Source organism: Melanerpes formicivorus, unplaced genomic scaffold (genome assembly GCF_026170545.1).
Source record: "Melanerpes formicivorus ecotype bairdi unplaced genomic scaffold, bMelFor1.0.p_v2 SCAF_9, whole genome shotgun sequence".
NCBI lineage: Eukaryota > Metazoa > Chordata > Aves > Piciformes > Picidae > Melanerpes > Melanerpes formicivorus.
In genome coordinates, this window is record NW_027142361.1 from 25,753,044 (window position 1) to 25,779,643 (window position 26,600).

General features: G+C 48.0%; 1 protein-coding gene across 1 annotated transcript in view; it reads right to left on the reverse strand.

The window, feature by feature from the left end:
• LOC137443348 (ral GTPase-activating protein subunit alpha-2-like) overlaps positions 1-26,600 on the reverse strand; it is a 79,398-nt gene that overhangs the window by 42,933 nt on the left and 9,865 nt on the right. Inside the window, exon 4 of the mRNA XM_068142942.1 lies at positions 19,993-20,120. Within this exon, the coding sequence (XP_067999043.1) occupies positions 19,993-20,120 (128 nt within the window). The remainder of the gene's footprint in view (positions 1-19,992; positions 20,121-26,600) is intronic.

Consider the following 26,600-nt stretch of genomic DNA (forward strand, 5'->3'; position numbering starts at 1 on the left):
GCTCTTCTTCAGCCAGAGCCTCAGCACCGTTCCTGTACCAACCCAACATCTCCCCAGAGGACCACAGCTCTTCTTCAGCCAGAGCCTCAGCACCGTTTTTGTACCAACCCAACATCTCCCCAGAGGACCACAGCTCTTCTCCAGCCAGAGCCTCAGCACCATTCCCATACCAACCCAATATCTCCTGCAGCACCTTTCCTCCACAGACTCAAACTGTCTTGGGGGGGTGAGGGGTGTGGTAATATAATTCCTTTCCTCTTCTCTCTCTCTTCTCTCTCTCCCTCTCTATTTTCTCCCTCTCCCCTTCTTATTTCCCCTTAATTTATGCAATAAATAGTCTAGCTGTTGATATTTTGGCCTCATTTGTACCTCTAATTTCACAACACGGGAATATTTAAAAGAACTGTGTCTCCGGACCGAGACAGCAGGGGAGTGCCTGTTTCAGCTGAGGAAGCCAACAAAGTGGAGAGTAGCAAGGTTTTTCTGAGAGCATCCACTGTTACACAGGTGAAAATGAATGGGATGGATAACCCTACATAGAATCATCATCACAGAATGGCTTAGGTTGGAAGGGACCTCAGAGATCATCAACTCCAACCCCCTGCTGTAGGCAGGGATGCCTCACAACTAGACTTGGTTGTCCAAAGCTTCACCCTATCTGACCTTAAAGAACCCCCAGGGAGGGGACATCCACAACCATTCTGGGCAATCTATTTAAGAGTCTCACCAACCTCATACTGAAGAATTTCTTCCTAAGATCCAGTCTAAACTGCAGCGAAAGGAGGACTGCTGCCTGACATAGCTGTTAAGTGAGCCTACCAGGGGACAGGCTCTGCTTGACCTGCTGTTCTGCAATAGGGAAGGGCTGGTGGGAGACGTGATCGTGGGAGGCTGCCTAGGGTGCAGTGACCACGAGATAGTGAAGTTTTCAATATGCAGGGAGATAGGGAGGAGCACCAACAGAACCTTCACCTTGGACTTCCAGAGGGTAAACTTCAGCCTGTTTAAGAAACTTATTTGTAAAGTCCCCTGGGTACCAGCCCTCATGAACCAGGGGGTCCAGGCTGGTTGGGCCTACTTCAAACAGGAGCTCTTGAAGGCACAGGAACTGGCAGTTTAATGGTGACGGAGATGGGAATCAATACGGCTGACCAATATGATCGAGTATTGTTCCTTTAATGTTCCAGTGTTGCAGGCCGATGGTGCAGGCCTGAGGTGGAGGCCTGTAGAGCAGGCCTGTAGTGCAGGTATAGCAGAGTAAAGTAAAGTGTAGGAAGAAGAAGAGACAGGAAAGGCAGAAGTGCGTAGCAAGGGAACTGCTACAACTTATATAAACTTGGAGTGCCTTGTTGGCATAGATCCATTGGTTCCCTCTGAGTGACCACACATTGCACTATTACAGATTATTGGTCTACTAATGACAAGCAAGGTTTGTTGATGCAGGTGCATGTCCTGTTGTCCCAAGATAACTGTCCATGTTTGTAGCTACCAGTGCCTTGTTTTAGTTACATGCTGCAGGCACAGCACTGTTTTGCTACACTGCTAGCTGGCTCTGCATTTATGCTAAGCATGGCCTACCATCATGTCAGGCTCTAGGCCTGCACTGCCAGATTGCTCACACTGCTCGTCGCTGGCATTGCCACAGCAGTTCCCACGTACCGAAAGACGAGCCAGCGGGGAAGGCTACCGGCGTGGATGAGCAAGCAGCTCCTGGAGGATTTAAGGGGAAAAAAGAGGCTGTATCACCTTTGGAAGGAGGGGAAGGCTTCTCGAGGCATGTTCAAGGAAGTTGTTAGATTATGTAGGAATAAAATTAGAGAGGCAAAGGCCCAGTTGGAACTGAAGCTGGCCACCTCAGTCAAAGACAATAAAAAGCATTTTTACAAATATATTAACAATAAGAAGAAGGGCAAGAAGAACCTGCACTTCTTATTGGACCTGGAGGGGAACACGGTGACTGAAGATGAGGAAAAGGCTGAGGTCCTGAATACCTTCTTTGCCTCAATGTTTAACAGCAAGGCAGGAGTTCAGGACGAGTGGCCTCCTGAGCTGGGCGATGGGGTCGGGGAGCAGTGTAATGCCCCAGAAATCCATGAGGAATTAGTTCGGGACCTGCTGAGCCACTTGGACACTCACAAGTCCATGGGACTGGATGGGATCCATCCTAGGGTGCTGAGAGAGCTGGCAGATGAGCTGGCCAAGCCACTCTCCATCATTTTCCTCTTGTCCTGGCTCACTGGAGAGGTCCCAGGTGACTGGAAACTGGCTAATGTGGTCCCCATCCACAAGAAGGGTCGGATGGAGGAACCTGGAAACTACAGGCCAGTTAGTCTGACCTCAGTGCCAGGGAAAGTGATGGAGCAGATTATCCTGGCGGCAATAACTGCACACCTGAAGGACGGCCAAGGGCTCAGGTCCAGCCAGCATGGATTTAGGAAGGGCAGGTCCTGCCTCTCCAACCTGATCTCCTTCTATGATCAGGTGACCCATCTGGTGGATGTGGGGAGGCCTGTAGATGTGGTCTACCTGGACTTCAGCAAGGCCTTTGACACCATTGCCCACAGTAAAGGAAGAAAATTAGGGAGGCAAAAGCACATTTGGAACTTAAACTGGCCTCTACTGTGAAGGACAACAAAAAGTCCTTCTATAAATACATTAATAGCAAGAGGAAGGGCAAGGACAACCTCCACTCCTTGGTTGACATGGAGGGAAATGTTGTATCAAAGGATGAGGAAAAGGCAGAGATACTTAACACCTGCTTTGCCTCAGTTTTTACTAGAAGGACAGAATGTCTTCCAGACAGCTGGCCTGCAGAGCTGGCAGAAGGAGCCAGGGAGCTGCACAGTTTCCCTATGTTCCATGAGGAGGTGGTTGGAACTCTCCTCAGCAGCTTGGATCCCCACAGGTCCATGGGACCAGATGGGATCCATCCTAGGGTGCTGAGAGAGCTGGCAGATGAGCTGGCCAAGCCAGTATCCACCATTTTTCAGCAGTCCTGGCTCACTGGAGGGGTCCCAGAGGACGGGAAGCTGGCCAATGCAGTGCCCATCCACAAGAAGGGCTGGTTGGATGAGCCAGGGAATTATAGGCCTGTCAGCCTGACCTCAGTGCCAGGCAAGATTATGGAACAGGTCATCCTGAGTGCAATCACACAGCATTTACAGGATGGCCAAGGGATCAGGCCAAGCCAGCATGGATTTAGGAAGGGCAGGTCCTGCCTGACCAACCTGATCTCTTTCTATGATCAGGTGACCCACCTGGTGGATGTGGGGAGGTCTGTGGATGTGGTCTACCTGGACCTAAGCAAGGCCTTTGACACCGTCCCCCATAGCAAACTCCTGGCAAAGCTGTCAGCCCATGGCTTGCACGGGAGCACACAGTGATAGGTTAGGAACTGGCTGGAGGGCCGAGCCCAGAGAGTGGTGGTGAATGGTGCCACATCCAGCTGGCGGCCAGTCAGTAGTGGCGTCCCCCAGGGATCAGCGCTGGGCCTTGTGCTCTTTAACATCTTTATTGATGATCTGGATGAGGGCATTGAGACCATCATCAGTAAATTTGCTGACGACACCAAGCTGAGGGCAGGAGTTGATCTGCTTTAGGGTAGAGAGGCTCTGCAGAGGGACCTCGACAGGCTGGACAGATGGGCAGAGTCCAACGACATGAGATTTAACACATCCAAATGCCGGGTTCTGCACATTGGCCACAACAACCCCATGCAGTGCTACAGGCTGGGGTCAGAGTGGCTAGAGAGCAGCCAGGCAGAGAGGGATCTGGGGGTGCTGGTTGATGGTAGGCTTAACATGAGCCTGCAGTGTGCCCAGGCAGCCAAGAGGGCCAATGGCATCCTGGCCTGCATCAAGAACAGTGTGGCCAGCAGGAGCAGGGAGGTCATTCTGCCCCTGTACACTGCACTGGTTAGGCCACACCTCGAGTACTGTGTCCAGTTCTGGGCCCCTCAGTTTAGGAAGGATGTTGACTTGCTGGAACGAGTCCAGAGAAGAGCAACAAAGTTGGTGAGGGGTTTGGAACACAAGCCCTATGAGGAGAGGCTGAGGGAGCTGGGGTTGCTTAGCCTGGAGAAGAGGAGACTTAGGGGTGACCTTATCACTCTCTACAACTACCTGAAGGGAGGTTGTAGACAGGCTGATGATGGTCTCTTCTCCCAGGCACCCAGTACCAGAACAAGAGGACACAGTCTCAAGCTGCGCCAGGGGAGGTTCAGGTTGGATGTTAGGAAGAAGTTCTATACAGAAAGAGTGATTGCGCTATGGAATGGGCTGCCTGGGGAGGTGGTGGAGTCGCCGTCATTGAAGGTGTTCAGAAGGAGACTTGACGGGGTGCTTGGTGCCATGGGTTAGCTGTTTGGGTGGGTTGGATTGGTTGATGGGTTGGACACGATGATCTTGAAGGTCTCTTCCAACCTGGTTTGGTTTATTCTAATAAAGGTTTATTCTAATAAAGGAACAGTGTGGCCAGCAGGAGCAGGTAGGTCATTCTGCCCCTGTACACTGCACTGGTTAGGCCACACCTCGAGTACTGTGTCCAGTTCTGGGCCCCTCAGTTTAGGAAGGATGTCGACTTGCTGGAGCGTGTCCAGAGAAGGGCAACAAAGTTGGTGAGGGGTTTGGAACACAAGCCCTATGAGGAAAGACTGAGGGAGCTGGGGTTGCTTAGCCTGGAGAAGAGGAGACTCAGGGGTGACCTTATTACTCTCTACAACTACCTGAAGGGAGATTGTAGACAGGCGGATGTTGGTCTCTTCTCCCAGGCAGCCAGTACCAGAACAAGAGGACAGTCTCAGGCTGCACCAGGGGAGGTTCAGGTTGGATGTTAGGAAGAAGTTCTATACAGAAAGAGTGATTGCCCATTGGAATGGGCTGCCCAAGGAGGTGGTGGAGTCGCCGTCATTGGAGGTTTTCAGGAGGAGACTTGATGGGGTGCTTGGTGCCATGGGTTAGTTGTTTAGATGGGTTGGATTGGTTGATGGGTTGGACATGATGATCTTGAAGGTCTCTTCCAACCTGGTTTGGTTTATTCTAACTAAAAGGTTAAACTGCTGTCTAAGCTGTCAGCTCGTGGCTTGGACTGCAACACTCTGTGCTAGGTTAGGAACTGGCTGGAGGGCCGAGCCCAGAGAGTGGTGGTGAATGGTGCCACATCCAGCTGGCGGCCAGTCACCAGTGGCGTCCTCCAGGGATCAGTGCTGCACCCCGTACTCTTTAATATCTTCATTGATAATCTGGATGAGGGGGTTGAATCAGTCATCAGCAAGTTTGCAGATGACACGAAGTTAGGAGCAGATGTTAGTCAGTTAGAGGGTAGAGAGGCTCTGCAGAGGGACCTCGACCAACTGGGCAGATGGGCAGAATCCAATGGAATGGCATTTAACAAGTCCAAGTGCCGGGTGCTGCACTTTGGCTATGACAATCCCATGTAGAGCTACAGGCATAGGTCAGAGTGGCTGGAGTGCTCCCAAACAGAGAGGGACCTGGGGGTGCTGAATCGACAGCCACCTGAATATGAGCCAGCAGTGTGCCCAGGTGGCCAAGAAGGCCAATGGCATCCTGGCCTGCATTAGGAATAGTGTGGCCAGCAGGAGCAGGGAAGTCATTGTGCCCCTGTACTCTGCTTTGGTTAGGCCGCACCTTGAGTCCTGTGTCCAGTTCTGGGCCCCTCAGTTTAAGAAGGACATCAAAACACTTGAACGTGTCCAGAAAAGGGCAACAAGGCTGGGGAGAGGCCTTGAACACAAGCCCTATGAGGAGAGGCTGAGGGAGCTGGGATTGTTTAGCCTGTAGAATAGAAGGCTCAGGGGAGACCTCATTGCCCTCTACAACTACCTGAAAGGTGGTTGTAGCTGGGAAGGGGTTGGCCTCTTCTCCCAGGCAACCAGCACCAGAACAAGCGACACAGTCTCAAGCTGTGCCAGGGGAGGTTTAGACTTGAGGTGAGGAGAAAGTTCTTCACCAAGCGAGTTGTTCATCATTGGAATGGGCTGCTCATGGAGGTGGTGGAGTCACCGTCCCTGGAGGCGTTCAAGAGGGGATTGGACGTGGCACTTGGTGCCATGGTCTAGTCATGAGGTCTGTGTTGATAGGTTAGACTCGATGATCCTCGAGGTCTCTTCCAACCTTAGTTATACTGTGATACTGTAAACCTATTCTCCTTCAGTTTCAAACCATGCCCCTTTGCCCTGTCAGTTATCATCCTTATGAAACAGGTACAATAAATCTCTTTGTTAAGCAGGATTTACAGATGCAGGTCTCAAAGACCAGTTCAGGGAAACTGAGATTTATCTTTTCTTTCTTTCTTTTTTTAACAGAAAGTGCTGTACATGTACTAGATTGTTACTTAGCATTAGATTTAAGAAATCATTAACAGCCATCTGCTCCCATTTATACACTAGAACCCTGACAGTTAAACTTACTGTGAAATGCACACAAAAGTATGATTCTGAAGAAAGAAAAAACACCAGTTAAATGTGCCAGCCAATAACCCCCCCATGAAAAAGTAGCTTTCTCCTTTTCCTCTCTTCCTGTCTCTACATTTACATCCCCAACTTAACAAAAAAAGCCCTCAATAACAGTAGGGCTTCAAAAGTTTTTCAAAGGCATGTAGAGGGAAAACCTTTCCTCTTTAAAGAATGATGCTCCCCATTAAAGTAGCTTTTGTGCCTCATCCTCTCAGTGTCACCTGCACACCATTAGTGAGATAGAGGGATGTCAGGAGGTGATCCAGTCTCACCTCTTCAAGCATTGTCAACACTGAATGCAGGAGCTCACTTTAACTAAGAAACAAAGCAATTAATCAAGTTCAAAGCTCAAAAAAAAAAAAATGTCCTGCTTAGAAAAAGATTTCTTAGCTTTTGAATAAAGTGATGACACATCTACCGTTCATGGAAAGCATCCCTGGAAGTCAGATTTTCTTCACAATAGAAAGAGAAGAAAAGTTTGAGAGGTGAGGTAACCCTGTGCAGTGATTACACACTTGTGTGTAATCCCCACGAGTGCCCAGCTCAGTGGGGATGTGCACATGAAACTCTCCATGTGCACATCCAGCTGGACTCCTGCATCTCTGTGCCTCCTTACCACCCACGGAGAGGTGAATGAGTGGTTGCAGGGACACAGACGCTGCCTTGATGGATCCAAACCATGATTTCCAAGGTTGGTATCAGAGTAGGCCAGTGTGGAGTCACCAGTCCCACAGAAGCTCTCAAACTATCCCCTAGCAAAGACTCCCTGAAGCTAAGGCTTCTCCTTCAGCAGACTCCCTGAAGGGGCATTCCCCTTGCTGAAGCGGTGCCCGCAGGGGTGCCCTGTAACAAGTTGCTTCCTGGGAGCCCGTGCCACTGAGCCTGGCCACCTTCACCGCAGGTCCCTTTGTTCCTTTGTTGCGATGGAGGGAACAGGAGCTTCCCGCTGTGCCGCCCGCTCCCTTCCCCACCGCTCACACCTCCCTTACGCTTTTTGTCTCTTAACAACGGTAAGCGAGCCTCAGCTTTTCACTCCCTCCTCTAACGACTCTTTTCATGACCTATATAATTCCACATTCATGGGTGCCGACCAGAAGCGGCTTTAGTTTTCTCTGAATTTTGCAGTTTAATCTGATAATTACGCTGCAAAAATTAAGATTCGTCTTTTTACTCTGAACTACTTGGGGTGATTTAACTTAATTTTATTAAAACGTAGAAGGGATGGCTGTGCATTCTGCACAAAGGAATTAGACTGGAAGGTTAAGAATCAGCCTCGGCAATCCCAGCAGCTCCCTCTAGTTGGAACGTGCATTAATTTTTTTCCCCCCAAAGAGCTGGTTTATAGGAAAAAAGAGCCAGATATTACAAGCTTCTTACAATAAGCAGCTTGGTAAGGCGTGCTGTGATACACAGTTGTCGTAGATCTGCTTAGCTGCACGGCTTTGATTCTCTCTTAAATGGGAAGAACTTTTTATCATCAGTGCTGACTTCTATTTTTATAATACAGAACTACCAAAATGTTAACAATTCCCCAGCTGACAGGGAATCTACTTTGGAACAACACCATCACCACAAAAAAATAAATTACCATATGTTAGAAGGGTGATTTGGAAGCTGCAATGTAAAATAACTGCTAGAACTTGCATATGCTTTAAATAAATATAGGGTTTCATTTATTGATCCAGAAGCCACTTCCTTGCATTTCCAAAGCTTTGAAACTAAAGAAGAGGCTTTTTTTTTTTTTTTTTTTAGCCTGAGGGGTTAAAAGTGTGTGTGTGGAAGTGGGGCTTTTGTTAGAAAAATTAGCAATGCTATGAGTCATTGTGAATTAGCGGCAGAATAGTTTTGCATCTTGTATGAATCCAGACACCATATGCCATGCGAGGGCCTGCTCCTCCGTGAGGTTCCGCCGCTGACGGGCGGCCACGTGGGCATCCCCAGCGGAAAGGCTGTCTGCGTGCGGCGGCCAGCGCAGGACTGCGGCCGTCCCAACGCGCTGGACATTGTGGCGAGCAGCAGGAACAGCTGGTAAGCTAGCATAGCTCGCAGGGCTGGCCGAGCCAGCAGAGCCAGCAGAGCCAGCAGAGCCAGCGCGCCGCGCCCGCCGGCCAGCATGCTAATGAGACGGCACAAAGTGCGCCGCGGAGGGGACCCGGCCCTCTGCCCCCAACATTTTGGTGGGGGAGGGGGTTGGGGCCTGCTCCTCCAAATCGCCTGGCTGCGGCTCCCCTGTTCCCACCCCCAGAGCTGCGGCAAGAGCTGGGCGCCAGGCACCTGGCTCTGTTCAGACCATAGAATTGTTAGGGTTGGAAGGGACCCCAAGGATCATCTAATTCCAACCCCCCATCACTAGATCAGGTTACTCAAGGCCTCATCCAACCTGGCCTTAAACACCTCCAGGGAAGGGGCATCCATGATCTCCCTGGGTAATCTGTTCCATAGTCTCACCACTCTCACTGTAAAGATACAGCAGAGTTTAGCTACCCAAATATTTTCAAAGGTAATAGGGATAGAACACTACCACTCTGCAAATACAAAGAACACAAACCCCTTTAACTTAGCTGGTGTATAAAGGGGGAGGAGAGCAGAAGGGGGGGAAAGGCAAAAAAACCCCTAAGACTGAAGGAAGTACTTAGTAGTGACTTGAATATATCAATTTTGCTTCTGTCAAACTTTAGAGAGAGACCCTCATTAAACACAGCTTAGAGGTTCCTTGTCTAATACAACAGCAAACATTGACCAGCATGCGGTAGGTGTGATAGGCACCTCTGTACACCCTGCTGGATGAAAACAGGGGCTGGAGTTCACACCTTACTAGGAAAGGGGCATTTACTGGTTAGTTAGAAACAAAACCCTACACCATACTGACTGGATGGTTGTCACTGCAGGACTGAGGCCAGTCACCAGTGGTGAGGCCAGTCACCAGTGGTTGAGGCCAGTCACCAGTGGTGTCCCCCAGGGATCAGTGCTGGGCCCTGTCCTCTTCAACATATTCGTTGATGATCTGGATGAAGGGGTAGAGTCAGTCATCAGCAAGTTTGCAGATGACACAAAGTTAGGGGCAGATGTTAGTCAATTAGAGGGTAGAAAGGCTCTGCAGAGGGACCTCGACCGACTGGAAAGATGGGCAGAGTCCAATGGGATGGCTTTCAACAAGTCCAAGTGCCGAGTGCTGCACTTTGGCTATGGCAATCCCATGCAGAGGTATAGGCTGGGGTCGGAGTGGCTGGAGAGCTCCCAGACAGAGAGGGACCTGGGTGTGCTGATCGACAGCCACCTGAATATGAGCCAGCAGTGTGCTCAGGTGGCCAGGAGGGCCAATAGCATTCTGGCCTGCATTAGGAATAGTGTGGCCAGCAGGAGCAGGGAGGTCATAGTGCCCCTGTACTCTGCCCTGGTTAGGCCGCACCTTGAGTACTGTGTCCAGTTCTGGGCTCCTCAGTTTAAGAAGGACATTGAGACACTTGAGCGTGTCCAGAGAAGGGCAACAAGGCTGGTGAGAGGCCTTGAACACAAGCCCTATGAGGAGAGGCTGAGGGAGCTGGGATTGTTTAGCCTGGAGAAGAGGAGGCTCAGGGGTGACCTTATTGCCCTCTACAACTACCTGAAGGGTGGTTGTAGCCAGGAGGGAGTTGGCCTCTTCTCCCAGGCAACCAGCACCAGAACAAGGGGACACAGTCTCAAGCTGCGCCAGGGGAGGTTCAGACTCGAGGTGAGGAGGAAGTTCTTCACCGAGCGAGTCATTCGGCATTGGAATGGGTTGCCCAGGGAGGTGGTTGAGTCATCGACCCTGGAGGCGTTCAAGGGGAGATTGGACGTGGCACTTGGTGCCATGGTCTAGTCATGGGGTCTGCGGTGTCAGGTTGGACTCGATGATCCTCGAGGTCCTTTCCAACCTAAGTGATACTGTGATACTGTGATACTGTGATACTGTTAAATTGAAAGCAGACTTCCACCACACACCTCCCAGGAGCCCTTTGAGTAGGGCATTCAGTAACAAAACTGCACTTCTAATAAACTTGGGTTATGTTTATGGAGAACAACAGAACCACTCTGTAGGTATTTAATGAGTTAGTGGACAGCAGGTGAGTCAGAAATAAGTGGCAAATAAATCTAGAAATATGGCCAGCTTCAGGTGCTACAAAGAACACTGTGAACAGCTACCAGCTATTGCTGGTATTGCAGAAAAATAAATTGTATTGTTAAGATGCAAACTTGACTGCCTTGCCTTCTGTCACACGGTGAAGCTCACTGGCAGTTCGCAGCACCACGGATGCACGCCGCGTGTCTAACGAGGGGCTGCCAATGGGGACAGGTAGGTACAGCACAAAAATGATGAAATTTAAACCCATTGTGGCTGCACATCATTCAGCAGCACGAGGAGAAGTTTAAATCCACAGAAGCATTATATACTCTTTATATATTCACAAGCGGGATGCAGTAGATTTCTCTGCAAGTCTATGAAGAGTTCTATGAATAAGAGCTGAAGAGCTGCCTACACAATCCCATGTAATGCCACCTAAAAGCTTTGCCTCGCATGACTTATTACAGGCTGGAGCAGATTAGAGGCACCAATCACTGCCTGGAGAAGGTTCTGGCTGCGAGGAGGGAAGGCAGCCACAGAGGCAGACAGCCTGGCCATCGATCCGCTGCAGCGGGGAGCTGCGCTGCAGAATGACAGTCAGCACCGCTTTATGCCACCCCAAACAGCCGACGGCACATTCATCAGCATCCCTCAGAGACTGCTGCGGCAGGACCAAACGCTCCCAACGTCTGAAACTCAAACCCTCTGCTTCAGCTGCTTACCACAACCACCAGAGAAGAGAAGGAGGGACAGTTAGACCTGCTGCTCAGTGCAGACAAAGCAGCGGAGGGCTGGCTACAGGCAGACGCTCCTGTAAGCCAGAACTGATCACTTTGGCAGAAAACTGTCAGATGCCATGTCATATAAATTGCACAGCTCATGTGACACATGCTTCAGAATTTCATAGCAATTTCTAACAGCATCTCTATAGCTCAGGGGCATAACTTTGTCGGATGGAATCAAGGGAGCAAATTGTGAACCCTTCTCGAAACACAGTAGCAGCCTTTCTGGTTTATGTTTGCAGTATGATCAAACGCTGCTTTATAACCAGAGTTCTATCTAAGTGCAAGCTCGTTTGGAGAGCTACACAAAATATGTTTGCAGGCATCTGACATTACGTGCACCTACAAAATACATCACAGCCATTCACACAATGTGGTGAGTTGAGAGAAGGCCTAGCTCTCCCTCCCCCACAAAGAGGAAAAAAAAACACAGCTAACTCAGTTGGAGAAGCAAAAGGAATGCTATATTTACAAGTTGTGCTGGGTTGAGGCAGCCCCCTTCCACACCACTGGCAACAATAAACACTCAGACAAACGGATTGCAAAAGTGATGGAAAGTTTAAATAGAAAGCAGTGAACTTTTACAGAAGACCAAAAGCGCAGTGACAAAGAAAAATCCCAAAACAGACCCAGAGAGATCCCATCCCCACCTGAGGGTACACCCAAGACCCCCAGGGCTCCTTCTTCCCCCTCCCACTACTAGGCTAGTCTCAGCTGGCCAGGTCTGAGACTGCCCATCCCCCCATGGCCTTGGGCCTAGCCAGGCCCAAAGCCAGGAGACATCTCCCCTAGTTACCGGCTGACGGAGGAGGAAGAAAAGAGAGCGTGCTAGACTCCGCACTGGATCTTATAGTGGTGCAAAGAATTGTGGTAGGAAATACTACATAATTTCCTGTGTCCACCCCTCTGGGCTGGACTTCTGGACACAGTAGGTAAACATTGCAGGGGGGCACCCAGCTCAAACTGCAACAAATGAAATGCAGGTTATATATATACACAATATACAGTATTTACAATATATATACAGAAATATACAACAAAGAAAAAAATACAGGAACAAAACTCCCTGCTCCAGACAGAGGAGGGTTCCCCCTCTGCACCCCCCTCTCTCCCCCTACCTCCCTTTTTTCCCCAAAAGGGGCTAGAGAGAGAGAAAAGGTAATTAATAAGGATGAAATTTTGTTAGGCCTCATAAAGCGCATGCAGGATTAGTGCTTATCTGGTATCCCAGGTCAAACTCCGGCTGCTCAGAAGCAGACAGGCTGGAAAAGCAGGACAGAGAGAAACTGAGAAAAATTCCAACTGAACTCAAACTTAAAGTTGCATTCTACCAATCTACCAATGAAATTAGTTTAGAATATCTGATTGTTTTCGTTATTATCCCAAAACATTCAGGCAGAGTGTCCCAGCACTGTCCCTTTCTTAAAGGCACAGCCTCAAATGGTCACACACAATTAACCCCATCAAAGCAAATATCTTTCTTTTTTTTCAGTCTCTGATAAAGCAGGTAAGCAGATCAGCCACTCTACATTAAGTTAATAAGAAATTGGCTTAAGCCAATAAAAGGAATTATTTCAGAATTCAAAGTTGATGTTCTTGTCTTAATCTTCTTGATTCCAGACATGACATACTAATAGATGGCAGATGTGTTTGTATCTGGATGCAATGCAATGAATTAAAGTTCTGGGTATCTTTTTTTGTTATGCATTTAAACAACCTTTTGATTTCATCTCAGTGATGTGGTGCAGTGAAGCAGGCGTATTGTGTTCATGGCAGGGGATAAAACTTTACTCACATAGCAAATTCAGTTCTCCAAAGTTAAGGGCTGGGTTTTCTGCTGGCCCACAAACAGGATTGCAAATCACAGAGCAGGCAAATGGTGACATCCAGTGCTCAGATATTATGTAAAGCACCCTCATCATGTTCTGGTTTTCTGTCCAAAGGCACAGACCAAACTTACAAATGTCTAGACATGAACAATTTCATTGAGGAGCAAGGAAGTGACTCCACTTTGAAAGACAATCTAGATTCTGGGTACTGAAAAATGCTTTTGCTCAGCTATCACTATCCCCAAATCCCACAGCCTTCTAGGACACCAGCACTGAATTACGGGCCGACCATATTGCCTGCGGACTTAGTTGCACTTTCAGGTTTGCAGATTTACTAGCACCTGAGTTTAAAAATTGTCATCTTACACAGCATCTGTAAATCAGACCCGTCATAAAGTCTTAAACACAAACACTCTTGCCCCTGCCACCAGTATTTATCTGAACAGACAAGATCAGTTTCCAAATGTGCATTACTACAGCTTAGGGTGACTGGGTCTTCAGAAGGTACTAGTGTCCAAAAGCCCTTCCCGGTACACAACTAATCTAAGATGGAAGAGAGTACAAAGATGCAGTTTTACATCACTCCCACCATAGTTTGAACTACTCAGTATTACTGGAACCAGAACAGACCCTGCTTAAAGGGTCTGGCTCAAGCCAACTATAGCTACCAATGCACTGGTTTTCATCCCTGCTCTCATCTCCTAAGGCTTACAGACTCACATTACTCTCAAATACTAACAGTTAGCAACCTCTGCTTTAACTGTGCTTAATTAAAGGGAACCCTAGTTTGGATAAGTAATTATTCCTCTATGAGATTTGTTGGTCCTTCCTTTCCCCAGGACATGAAAAGGAGGCTTTAATGCTCTCAAAAACCTGCATAAATACAAGCAATTTTACACAAGAATTTTAGTAAGTCTAAACATTCTTCCTCCTTGTTCTTCTATAATTTAAATCACTTTATTGTTTATGATTTCCGTAAAGCACACAGGCATGTTTGAAATCAACATTACTACCTAAGAACACAGACTGGTGAGGCTGCTGAAACACATTACCCAGCACTCAATGCTTACTTAAGGCTGGTGAGAGCACCAATTACTGTGGTCTACAGCGGCCGAGCTGCAGTGCTTTGCTGCACCAAGCACAAATGCACTCCCGAAAAATGATTATTTTGAACATATCCTGATGTCTCATCATCCATGACCATGTAAACACTGCAGCAGCTACAGAGACAACTGAGCTTGAACCCGTCACAAGACAACTGAATAGAATAGAATAAAGCAGGTTGGAAGAGAACTTCAAGATCATCGCATCCAACCTATCATCCAACACCACCTAATCAACTAACCCATGTAACCAAGCACCCTGTCAAGTCTCCTCCTGAACACCTCCAGTGACGGCGACTCCACCACCTCCCCGGGCAGTCCATTCCAAAGGGCAATCGCTCTCTCTGTGTAAAACTTCCTCCTGACCTCCAGCCTGAACTTCCCCTGGCGCAGCCTGAGACTGTGTCCTCTTGTTCTGGTGCTGGCTGCCTGGGAGAAGAGACCAACCTCTGCCTGTTTACAACCCCCCTTCAGGTAGTTGTAGAGAGCAATAAGGTCACCCCTGAGTCTCCTCCTCTCCAGGCTAAGCAGCCCCAGCTCCCTCAGTCTCTCCTCATAGGGCTTGTGTTCCAAGCCCCTCACCAACTTCGTTGCCCTTCTCTGGACTCGTTCCAGCAAGTCAACATCCTTCCTAAACTGAGGGGCCCAGAACTGGACACAGTACTCGAGGTGTGGCCTAACCAGTGCAGTGTACAGGGGCAGAATGACCTCCCTGCTCCTGCTGGCCACACTGTTCTTAATGCAGGCCAGGATGCCATTGGCCCTCCTGGCTGCCTGGGCACACTGCAGGCTCATGTTCATCCTACCATCAACCAGCACCCCCAGGTCCCTCTCTGCCTGGCTGCTCTCCAGCCACTCTGACCCCAGCCTGTAGCACTGCATGGGGTTGTTGTGGCCAATGTGCAGAACCCGGCACTTGGATGTGTTAAATCTCATGCCGTTGGACTCTGCCCATCTGTCCAGCCTGTCGAGGTCTCTCTACCCTCCAGCAGATCAACTCCTGTCCCCAGCTTGGTGTCATCAGCAAATTTACTGATGATAGACTCAATGCCCTCATCCAGATCATCAATAAAGATGTTAAAGAGGATGGGGCCCAGCACTGATCCCTGGGGGACTCCACTACTGACTGGCCGCCAGCTGGATGTGACACCATTCACCACCACTCTCTGGGTTCGGCCATCCAGCCAGTTCCTAACCCAGCTCAGAGTGCTGCTGTCCAAGCCATGGGCTGACAGCTTGGCCAGGAGTTTGCTATGGGGGACGGTGTCAAAGGCCTTGCTGAAGTCCAGGTAAACTACATCCACAGGCCTCCCCACATCCACCAGGCGGGTCACCTGCTCGTAGAAGGAGATCAGGTTGGTCAGGCAGGACCTGCCCTTCCTAAATCCATGTTGGCTGAGCCTGATCCCTTGGCCATCCTCTAAGTGCTGTGTTAATGCACTCAGGATGACCTGTCCCATGATCTTGCCTGGCACTGAGGTCAGGCTGACAGGCCTATAATTCCCTGGCTCATCCAACCGGCCCTTCTTGTGGATGGGCACCACGTTGGCCAGATTCCAGTCCTGTGGGACATCTCCAGTGAGCCAGGACTGCTGAAAAATGATGGAGAGCGGCTTGGCCAGCTCCTCTGACAGCTCCCTCAGCACCCTAGGATGGATCCCATCTGGTCCCATGGACTTGTGGGGATCCAGGCGGCTGAGCAGATCACCAACTACCCCATTTTGGAACAGTGGAAAACTATGCTGCTCCCTGGCTCCTTCTGCCAGCTCTGGAGGCCAGCTGTCTGGAAGACATTCTGTCCTGCTAGTAAAAATTGAGGCAAAGAAGGTGTTAGGTATCTCTGCCTTTTCCTCATCCCTTATCACAACGTTCCCCTCCGTGTCCACCAAGGAGTGGAGGTTGTCTCTGCCCTTCCTCTTGCTATTAATGTATTTATAGAAGGACTTTTTGTTGTCCTTCACAGCAGAGGCCAGACTAAGCTCCAAATACGCTTTTGCCTCCCTAATTTTCTTCCTGCAAGACCTAGCAACATCCTTAAATTTTTCACAGGTTGCCTCCCCTCTCTTCCAAAGGTGATACACCCTCTTTTTTTCCCTTAGTTCTATTAAAAGTTCTTTAACCATCCAGGCTGGCCGTCTGCCCCGGCAGCTCATCTTCTGGCACATTGGCACAGCCTGTCCCTGCACCTTCAACAGTTCTTCCTTGAAGTAGGTCCAGCTCTCCTGGACCCCTTTGTTTTTAAGGGCTGTTTCCCAAGGAACCCTCTGAATTAGTTCCTTGAGTAGCCTGAAGTCCGCCCTCCAGAAATCCAGAGTGGAGGTCTTCTTGCTACCCCTCTTAGCTTGACCAAATAATGAGAATTCAATTATCTCGTGGTCACTGGCCCCTAATCACCCTCCGACCACCACATCACCCACCAACCCTTCCCTATTGGTGAAGAGGAGGTCAAGCATAGCCTTGCCCCTGGTAGGCTCTCGCAGCACCTGGGATAAGAAGCTGTCCTCCATGCATTCTAAGAACCTCCTAGATTGCCACTTCTCTGCTATGTTAAGATCCCAGCAGATATCAGGCAAGTTGAAGTCACCCATGAGAACAAGGTCAGGCGATCTTGAGACAGCCTTAAGCTGCCTATAGAATGACTCATCAACATCCTCCTCCTGGTTGGGTGGTCTATAACAGACTCCAACCAGGATGTCAGCCCTGTTGGCCTTCCCTCTAATTCTCACCCACAGGCACTCAACCCGATCGTCCCTAATCTCCGTCTCAATGGCATCTAGTGCCTCCCTGATGTAAAGGGCCACCCCTCCACCCCTTCTTCCTTGCCTGTCTCTCCTGAAGAGCCTGTAGCCATCAATTGCAGCGCTCCAGTCATGTGAGTCGTCCCACCACGTCTCTGTGATGGCAACTACATCATAACTTTCCTGCTGCAGCAAGGCTTCCAGCTCCTCTTGTTTGTTGCCCATGCTTCGTGCATTAGTGTACATGCACTTCATCCGGGCTGCTGGTTTCACCTCTGGCTCTGGCTTATCACCCCCAGACCCCAGCCTGGGGGGACTGGTTTCAACTCCTTCCCCCTGAGCTGTGCATTAACCACCCTGCTTTTGCTCCTGTGCCCCTTGAGGTACACAAAGAACTTTTAGGCTTTAAGATGGCTTTAAACTCAAGTTTAAGCATAATTATTTTTAAATTAATATTTGGCTCACCCTAATGAATTCCTTAAACCAAAACCAGTTACACAGCCATCAAAAAAAGGGATTCAAAACATTAATCTGATGTGGTCTGCCATCGTTACCTTCCTCATTTTCAAAGGAGTTTCCAACAGAAAACTGTATTTGGGTACAACAGTGGAATTTGTGTCATCATGACCAAGCGATTACAGCACACAGCGAGATTCTCCTGTGGCTCTGCAGTCCTGGTCCCCATGGAAACCAGACTCGGATATTGTCCTCCACTCGCTGGAGCACTGAGACTTGCAAGCCTTTTGTGCCTGATGAGATTTCTTCCACAACCTTCCAGCAACAGACCCCATGCTTCCTCCTGACTCTTTCCTAATTGAGATGCAAATTAATCTCTGTGGCTGATTACACTTCCCTTAGAGCCCCTGACAAGTGCAGCTGTAACTGGAGTTTACAGACTTTCCAACAAGTGACTTCAGCTGTCACTGCTGGCAAGATGCTGCCTCGGCTCCCGGCACACGACGTGCACAGGCACCACCGCCAGCTCCATCCCCTTGTACCCTGCAAGGCAGGAGCTGGGATCAGGGCTCTGCCCTGGCAGGAGCAGGGACCCAGCAGATATATCACACTCTGCCACTGCTCCAGCACGAGTTATTTGCATCTCCAGTCTGACAAAGTTACTAAACTCTTTCATTTACTGCTCAAATTACCATGTTTGCTTTCCCCCATTCTCCTCACAGCAGTTGGCAAAGGGAACCCCAGAGCAAAGTCATCCACTGCTTGTATGCCCTTTGGGAGCGGGAAGGCCATATTATTACACTGGAAAGGCTCAAACACCTTCTTTACACATCTATACGCTTACATTCCAATTTCTGACTCACTAAAAATTTTGGTATATCTAAAATGATATACTAACATTTCACAATCTATAGTAAAAGTTGTGGATAGATTTCTCTCCCACTCCAATGTTGTTCTTTTGGGATCTTCCCAGCACATTACCTTTGTCCAGTTTCAGAAGTTTCTCAATCCACTTGCAGTTATTGGACAGAAAAGTGGCAGCTGACTCACCACAGAAATCGTTGGTGCAAAAGCAGGCACAAAAAGAGGGAAGAAAAGAATCTGGGGCCAGATGCTGTTTCAGCTAGACCTCAGGCATATGCTGAGAAGTGGCATGTGCTATCATATTTGTGCTGCTCATGTTTCCCTGGGGACAGCGAGAGACCCAGGGACAAACCCTGATGGAAACCAGGAGCACAGCAGGCTGGCAAGTGCTGTTTGCTCACACAGTGTTGAAAGACAGAGGATGAGCAGGGTTAGGAATCAGAGGATTCTGACGAGGAGTGGGGTGCTGGGATAGCAGTAAGAGGCAGCAGGATCTCCTCATCCTTGTAATCACTGTTACATTAATTTTGCTATGTTACTGTTCTATTATTACATATTGACTATAGATGCAGATGGATTAAGCTAAATTCTGAACAGAAGTTCCATAATGAGCTATATTTCTCATGAAATGGAAGTGGAAAACTTGGCATGTTTGGAATCACCTGTCAGGTACTGCCATGGTTTTGTGGCTCATGTATCACATTCAAACACCAACTGCCTTTGTTTTAAAATGAGTACACAGTGAAGTTAATAAAATACAAATCTATTTCATCACACTGCTACTTTCAGTTTCTGGTGGCTTTTGCTAAGCATACTGGAAAATATTTAGCCTTTTTTTAAAAAAAAAAACACAACACAGTACTCAGAAGATATTTTGTCTATAATTAATAAATGTTCTGTCAAAGATCAAAACATTTCATTCACAAACTTTCTTTCGCAAAGTCTTATGGTTAGGAAAAATACTCAAAACCAATATCTTTCCAAAGAACATGCCATGCAGTGAGTGCTGGTCCTGAGATGTGATATAATTAACAGAAGCTAGCACAATTCTGGCGTTCTGAGAAACTCCTAGAGTATGTGAAACCCACACTGTTACTTGGTGTATCACACAAGAAGAGAAGCCTCTGCTACAATTCCTATAATAAGAGGCCTACCCTCTAGTTATCTTCCAGCCACTGCAAGAAAATATGTCCTGAAATGCCCAAATACAGATATGGATGAAATGAAACTGGAAATCAGGAATGGAAACAGCTCTATCCAAGTCATATCCCATCTGTCTTATGAATGCAATGAGTCCACGTAAAATCAATTGGATTGCTGCTTTGAGCAAGGTAGGAATAGAGCTGATCTCTGTTATTAGCCTAGTATACACTGTAGATAACTTCTACTAGTGTGACAGAAAGTTGAGTATTATCATTATTTACAGTTCAAAGTGCAAAGCTGCTGGTCGAAACAGCCTTGTGATGTTCTGATCTCAATTTAAAAACACAAGATGACAGCTGAGTGTGAACAACAGAAATCGTTGAGCTTGATATGAAGAAAGTTTTGTGCTTTTCCCAAAAATCCAACAGGAAGGACTTTCAATCAAGCTTACCTTTCTGCAGAGAGCATTCAGGAGTAAGAACTACCCAGGGGAGCCATGCCCCAGCAGGAGGAAAGGATACAAGCTCTGGTAGAGCGGGATGAGTGACTTGACGGCTCTGCTGGCGTTGATGCATGTGGCACATACCAGGCTTGGCAGCAGCTTTGCAGTCACAATGGCTCCATCAAAGAAAGGACCAAAAAATGGCACCTGTGGGCCCCAAACAAAGACAACACATGTAAAGCTGAGCCAGCAGGTTAGCGTAGAGCACAGAGACAATGCTGCTCCTTCAGGATTACATGCAGAGGAAACCACCAGAGAATGTCATTTGGTGACGTATGGCTCCTCAGATAAAGGCTATACCAGGTACAAGAGATGCTTTATACATGTAACAGCCTTTGCTATGTCAAACCCAGGGAATTTTTATGTGTAGATCTATAACAAATGCTAGCATTCATGAGTAGTCAAATTCATGTCCCTTTCATAACTCAATAACAGCAAACCAAAATCAACCCAACCAAAACCTGAAACAGACACATGAAGCAATTATCAATATTTAAGTTATGGATTTTTTCCATCTGTACAGAGGTTCATCACATAAATAAATGCCCTCCATTATTCTTCTGCAACTGCTAGTGGGTGACTGTGACAGTCATTCAATAAATGGACAAAGGGAATAATATAAATCTCCTGCATCTAGGGAATTCCTCTAATTAGAAGTGGCAATGAATTGCAGAAGAAATTTGGGTTTAATATAACATGTGCAAATGACAGCTGTCTTTTCACACAGTTATTTGGTCATTCCTTTACTTAAAATGATTATCCACCAGCCTCGCAAAAAAAAATAGATTAGTGTAAAATGTTTCCATAATGGTTTTGCCTTTTCATTCTACTATTACTAGACAGGCAGCTGGAAAGAAAGGTGGCAGGAGAAGAAATTACAGTATCACAGTATAAATCAGGTTGGAAAGGACCTCGAGGATCATCGAGTCCAACCTATCAACACAGACCCCATGACTAGATCATGGCACCAAGTGCCATGTCCAATCTCCTCTTGAACGCCTCCAGGGACGGTGACTCAGCCACCTCCCTGGGCAACCCGTTCCAATGACGAATGACTCGCTCAGTGAAGAACTTCCTCCTCACCTCGAGTCTAAACCTTCCCTGGTGCAGCTTGAGACTGTGTCGCTTGTTCTGGTGCTGGTTGCCTGGGAGAAGAGACCAACCCCTTCCCAGCTACAACCACCTTTCAGGCAGTTGTAGAGGGCAATAGAAAATAGAAAATAGAATAGAATAAAGCAGGTTGGAAGAGAACTTCAAGATCATCGCGTCCAAACTATCACCCAACACCACCTAATCAACTAACCCATGTAACCAAGCACCCTGTCAAGTCTCCTCCTGAACACCTCCAGTGACGGCGACTCCACCACCTCCCCGGGCAGTCCATTCCAAAGGGCAATCGCTCTCTCTGTGTAAAACTTCCTCCTGACCTCCAGCCTGAACTTCCCCTGGCGCAGCCTGAGACTGTGTCCTCTTGTTCTGGTGCTGGCTGCCTGGGAGAAGAGACCAACCTCTGCCTGTTTACAACCCCCCTTCAGGTAGTTGTAGAGAGCAATAAGGTCACCCCTGAGTCTCCTCCTCTCCAGGCTAAGCAGCCCCAGCTCCCTCAGTCTCTCCTCATAGGGCTTGTGTTCCAAGCCCCTCACCAACTTCGTTGCCCTTCTCTGGACTCGTTCCAGCAAGTCAACATCCTTCCTAAACTGAGGGGCCCAGAACTGGACACAGTACTCGAGGTGTGGCCTAACCAGTGCAGTGTACAGGGGCAGAATGACCTCCCTGCTCCTGCTGGCCACACTGTTCTTAATGCAGGCCAGGATGCCATTGGCCCTCCTGGCTGCCTGGGCACACTGCAGGCTCATGTTCATCCTACCATCAACCAGCACCCCCAGGTCCCTCTCTGCCTGGCTGCTCTCCAGCCACTCTGATCCCAGCCTGTAGCACTGCATGGGGTTGTTGTGGCCAATGTGCAGAACCCGGCACTTGGATGTGTTAAATCTCATGCCGTTGGACTCTGCCCATCTGTCCAGCCTGTCGAGGTCTCTCTACCCTCCAGCAGATCAACTCCTGTCCCCAGCTTGGTGTCATCAGCAAATTTACTGATGATAGACTCAATGCCCTCATCCAGATCATCAATAAAGATGTTAAAGAGGATGGGGCCCAGCACTGATCCCTGGGGGACTCCACTACTGACTGGCCGCCAGCTGGATGTGACACCATTCACCACCACTCTCTGGGTTCGGCCATCCAGCCAGTTCCTAACCCAGCTCAGAGTGCTGCTGTCCAAGCCATGGGCTGACAGCTTGGCCAGGAGTTTGCTATGGGGGACGGTGTCAAAGGCCTTGCTGAAGTCCAGGTAAACTACATCCACAGGCCTCCCCACATCCACCAGGCGGGTCACCTGCTCGTAGAAGGAGATCAGGTTGGTCAGGCAGGACCTGCCCTTCCTAAATCCATGTTGGCTGAGCCTGATCCCTTGGCCATCCTCTAAGTGCTGTGTTAATGCACTCAGGATGACCTGTCCCATGATCTTGCCTGGCACTGAGGTCAGGCTGACAGGCCTATAATTCCCTGGCTCATCCAACCGGCCCTTCTTGTGGATGGGCACCACGTTGGCCAGATTCCAGTCCTGTGGGATGTCTCCAGTGAGCCAGGACTGCTGAAAAATGATGGAGAGCGGCTTGGCCAGCTCCTCTGACAGCTCCCTCAGCACCCTAGGATGGATCCCATCTGGTCCCATGGACTTGTGGGGATCCAGGCGGCTGAGCAGATCACCAACTACCCCATTTTGGAACAGTGGAAAACTATGCTGCTCCCTGGCTCCTTCTGCCAGCTCTGGAGGCCAGCTGTCTGGAAGACATTCTGTCCTGCTAGTAAAAATTGAGGCAAAGGTGTTAAGTATCTCTGCCTTTTCCTCATCCCTTATCACAACGTTCCCCTCCGTGTCCACCAAGGAGTGGAGGTTGTCTCTGCCCTTTCTCTTGCTATTAATGTATTTATAGAAGGACTTTTTGTTGTCCTTCACAGCAGAGGCCGGACAAAGCTCCAAATGCGCTTTTGCCTCCCTACTTTTCTTCCTGCAAGACCTAGCAACATCCTTAAATTTTTCACAGGTTGCCTCCCCTCTCTTCCAAAGGTGATACACCCTCTTTTTTTCCCTTAGTTCTATTAAAAGTTCTTTAACCATCCAGGCTGGCCGTCTGCCCCGGCGACTCATCTTCCGGCACATTGTCACAGCCTGTTCCTGCGCCTTCAACAATTCTTCCTTGAAGTAGGTCCAGCTCTCCTGGACCCCTTTGTTTTTAAGGGCTGTTTCCCAAGGAATCCTCTGAATTAGTTCCTTGAGTAGCTTGAAGTCCGCCCTCCAGAAGTCCAGAGTGGAGGTCTTCTTGCTGCCCCTCTTAGCTTGACCAAATACTGAAAATTCAATTATCTCGTGGTCACTGGCCCCTAAATACCCTCCAACCACCACATCACCCACCAGCCCTTCCTTATTGGTGAATATCAGCGATTGGTGAATAATCAGCTTTTTCTCTAAAAGTTTCCTAGTCACACTCCAATACAGCAGAGTTTTCTGTACAGAGTTTTCCTTTTAACAGAAATCCGGCTAATTCAAGCTGAACACTAAAACCTGAGAGCTTTGCTTAGTCCCCCCAACCTGTCCCTACAGCATAGCTGCAGTGAGTGACTTTCATGAAATGGGGGAAGTGTTTTTTTTCAACAATAATTCAATAGATTCTTTCACAAACTGTGTCTGAGGCTCATGGTTTGTCCAAAAGCACACCCAGCGCTGGCACAGACTGCCAGATGGGTACAGAAAATCAGGCAGAGGATGGAAGTGTCTTTGTAGGAGAGTGACGGATTTTACATCAGCGGAGAAAAGCAATCGGAACCCCCGGGATTGCAGCTTTACCCCGGATTGCTTCATGGCTTTTCCTTGTGGGGGGTAACCCGCAGGAGCCCCGCGGGGCATCGCTGCCCTGCCCTGGCAGGCTTGTGGAGCCCAGGGCGAGGCAAGGGGCACGCAGCCAGGCCGTACACCCACCTGGACACAAAGCTGGGAATTATTAATTCCCGAGCAGACCTGCGGCCATGCCAAGGGTCACTGAAGTCAATGGAACTCGCATATCGTCAGCATCCATCTGTACAGGGGGCTCTGCCTTAATGAGGAGTTCGAGGGGGGAGACCCCACTGCACGCCCCCTGCTCATGCCTCTTCTGTAAGTTGGGATTAAATACCCATTTGAGGAAAACAGCGTTCTGAATGGCAACAGCCCCCCCACCCCCCAAAAAAATATTCTGCTTTGACAGGAATCAATAAAAAAAAAGAGTAAAGGGAAATATCCCCTTCCTTGAGTACTCCAAATGTCAGTGCAAGTTATCCATGAAACAAAAATTAATATTCAGCCCGCTGCAAACACCTGCTTCATTACAATTTTTGGGGGGGGGGGGGGGGGGGGGAAATGAATAGTTATTTCTGTTGCATGCAGTAAAAGTAGACAAGGTCAAATAAACCTTTTGAGCACAAAGCGTTCCACTCTATAGCAAGCAGCACTAGTTAAAAGAGTGGGGAATGGGTAAATTATTGTACCAAATGGCTGAGAATTAATCTCTGATGACTAGCTGCAATCTAACGAGGCATCTGTGTCCCAGGGAACCCGCAGTATGTCCCTGGCGGTATGTGCAGTGTGTAGAGTCTGCCTGGCATTCTTTGTCCTCTTTTGCAGGCAGCTTTTCGTCTCATTGTTCAGAATATCCTCATGCATCTGTGACGCGTGGAATGCATTCACACTAACAGACTTACTATTGTCTTCTCCCAGAAGCTTTGTTGAGCAAAGACTGCATCACGGTTCCCGATAATTATATTGCTTAATTAATCAAGACAAAAAAAATTTGCAAATCATTGCCCGGTTGCCAAGCAGGGAGATAAAAAATGAAAACAATACGAGCTGAAGCAATATAACAAAAGTAACAGCTATCTGATCAGAAATTCTTATATAATGAAGCTATTAATGCTAAATCAGTTAATGTTAACATTGCTCCAGGTGTCTCTACTTAGATGCAAACAAAGAGGCTAACATTATGTATATAAAAGGCCAAATGTTGCCATGGATTCTGTAACCTGATAGAGAAGACAGCCTTTTCATTTGATTAGGGAATGCAATTTAAATACCAGGGACTGAAGCCAAACAACAGACATTTCTCTATGCAAGCCTCTTTCATTCAACCTGGGGTCAGTAGCTGGTGAACAAAAGGTCAGCCACACTTGCCCTGGAAATGTCTGGATTAATTTTATTACATTGTAATGGTTTGTACTTTAAATGTAGGGATAACACTAAATTTCCAGTTAGCTATTATTCTTTCTGCCCGTTGGGTATTTTTGACTAATATGGAAGATGACATAGCTTTTCTCCATTGGTTCATGGAATTGTCAAGCATGTTTGGAACACTAAATCCCCATCTTCCTGACGGAACATGAAAAGCTAAAATTCCCAACAAGTATACTGAAGAGTTCAAAATCAATTGGAGAGGAAAAAAAATTAATAAATCAATTAATAACAGTTTTTAAAGGTGAAATGTGTGCTGGCAAGCCACTGGTTCTCAATATCATGGTTCCCTCATTCACAACTCAAAATCTGGTAAAGAAGTCATCTGATGTGCACCCTTTTCCACAGCTGGTTATTCTCTTGGTCAACTGTTGTCCTTCATAGAGGGGAAATGGTATTTATCACACTGATGACTTTGATAGAGAGTATTTTCTATAGATTTTTTTGCCATCCACAATGTACCAGACAGAGATTTGCTTTTATATACATCTGCATGGATGTACATACACCCCTGACATTTTGCAAAAGACAAAATCAATGACTTCCAAGAAGATTCTAAATTGCGGTTGTTTAACGATTTCAACAGAAAACTACTTCTCTAGTGTAAGGATATCCAATGCCTACATCATCCCAGGGAGTCAGATTATGATGACAGTCTCAAAAACACAAGGTTCTGTACAGTACCATATGCATAACGATCACCAACCCGTTCAGGGTGAATTATTAGCAAATGAGGAACTTAAAGCTTTAGCATTTTGCTTTTGTTGCCTGACATAGGAAATTCACAATGATTTTAACCACTGTTCCTTGTTGTGAGAGTCTAATAAGTTTGTCTCCCTTGATGTGAGTCAACAAAGATAAACTGATAGCAGAGCCACTGGAAAGAAGGTGGAAAGAATCCTGTCTACCAATCCTGGATGCAAATCAGCTTGTGATTGCATCGTGATAACACAGGACTACAACAATGGACCCAAGGACCCAGCCATCACGCCTTTAGGGCAAGATAATCTCCACCCATCAAGTACCCTGGGCAGGGTGACACAATGGGTTTTACCACCTGTTTCCTGAGGTGTAAGGAATGTGGGGGGCCTTGTCTGGATGGAGACGGGGGAGACAGAGATTCCCCCCCTCCATCCAAAATCTTGCCCAAACACACAGCAATACACAGAACCTAAGGATTATTTCCTGCCCCTGGAATTCCTGAGGGACAATATTTGAATACACACCTAAGGACTAAAAACTGTATAAAAGACTGGAGCAACTACTGGTTTGTAGTGAGAGAAACAGAGGAGAAAAACGGAGATGAA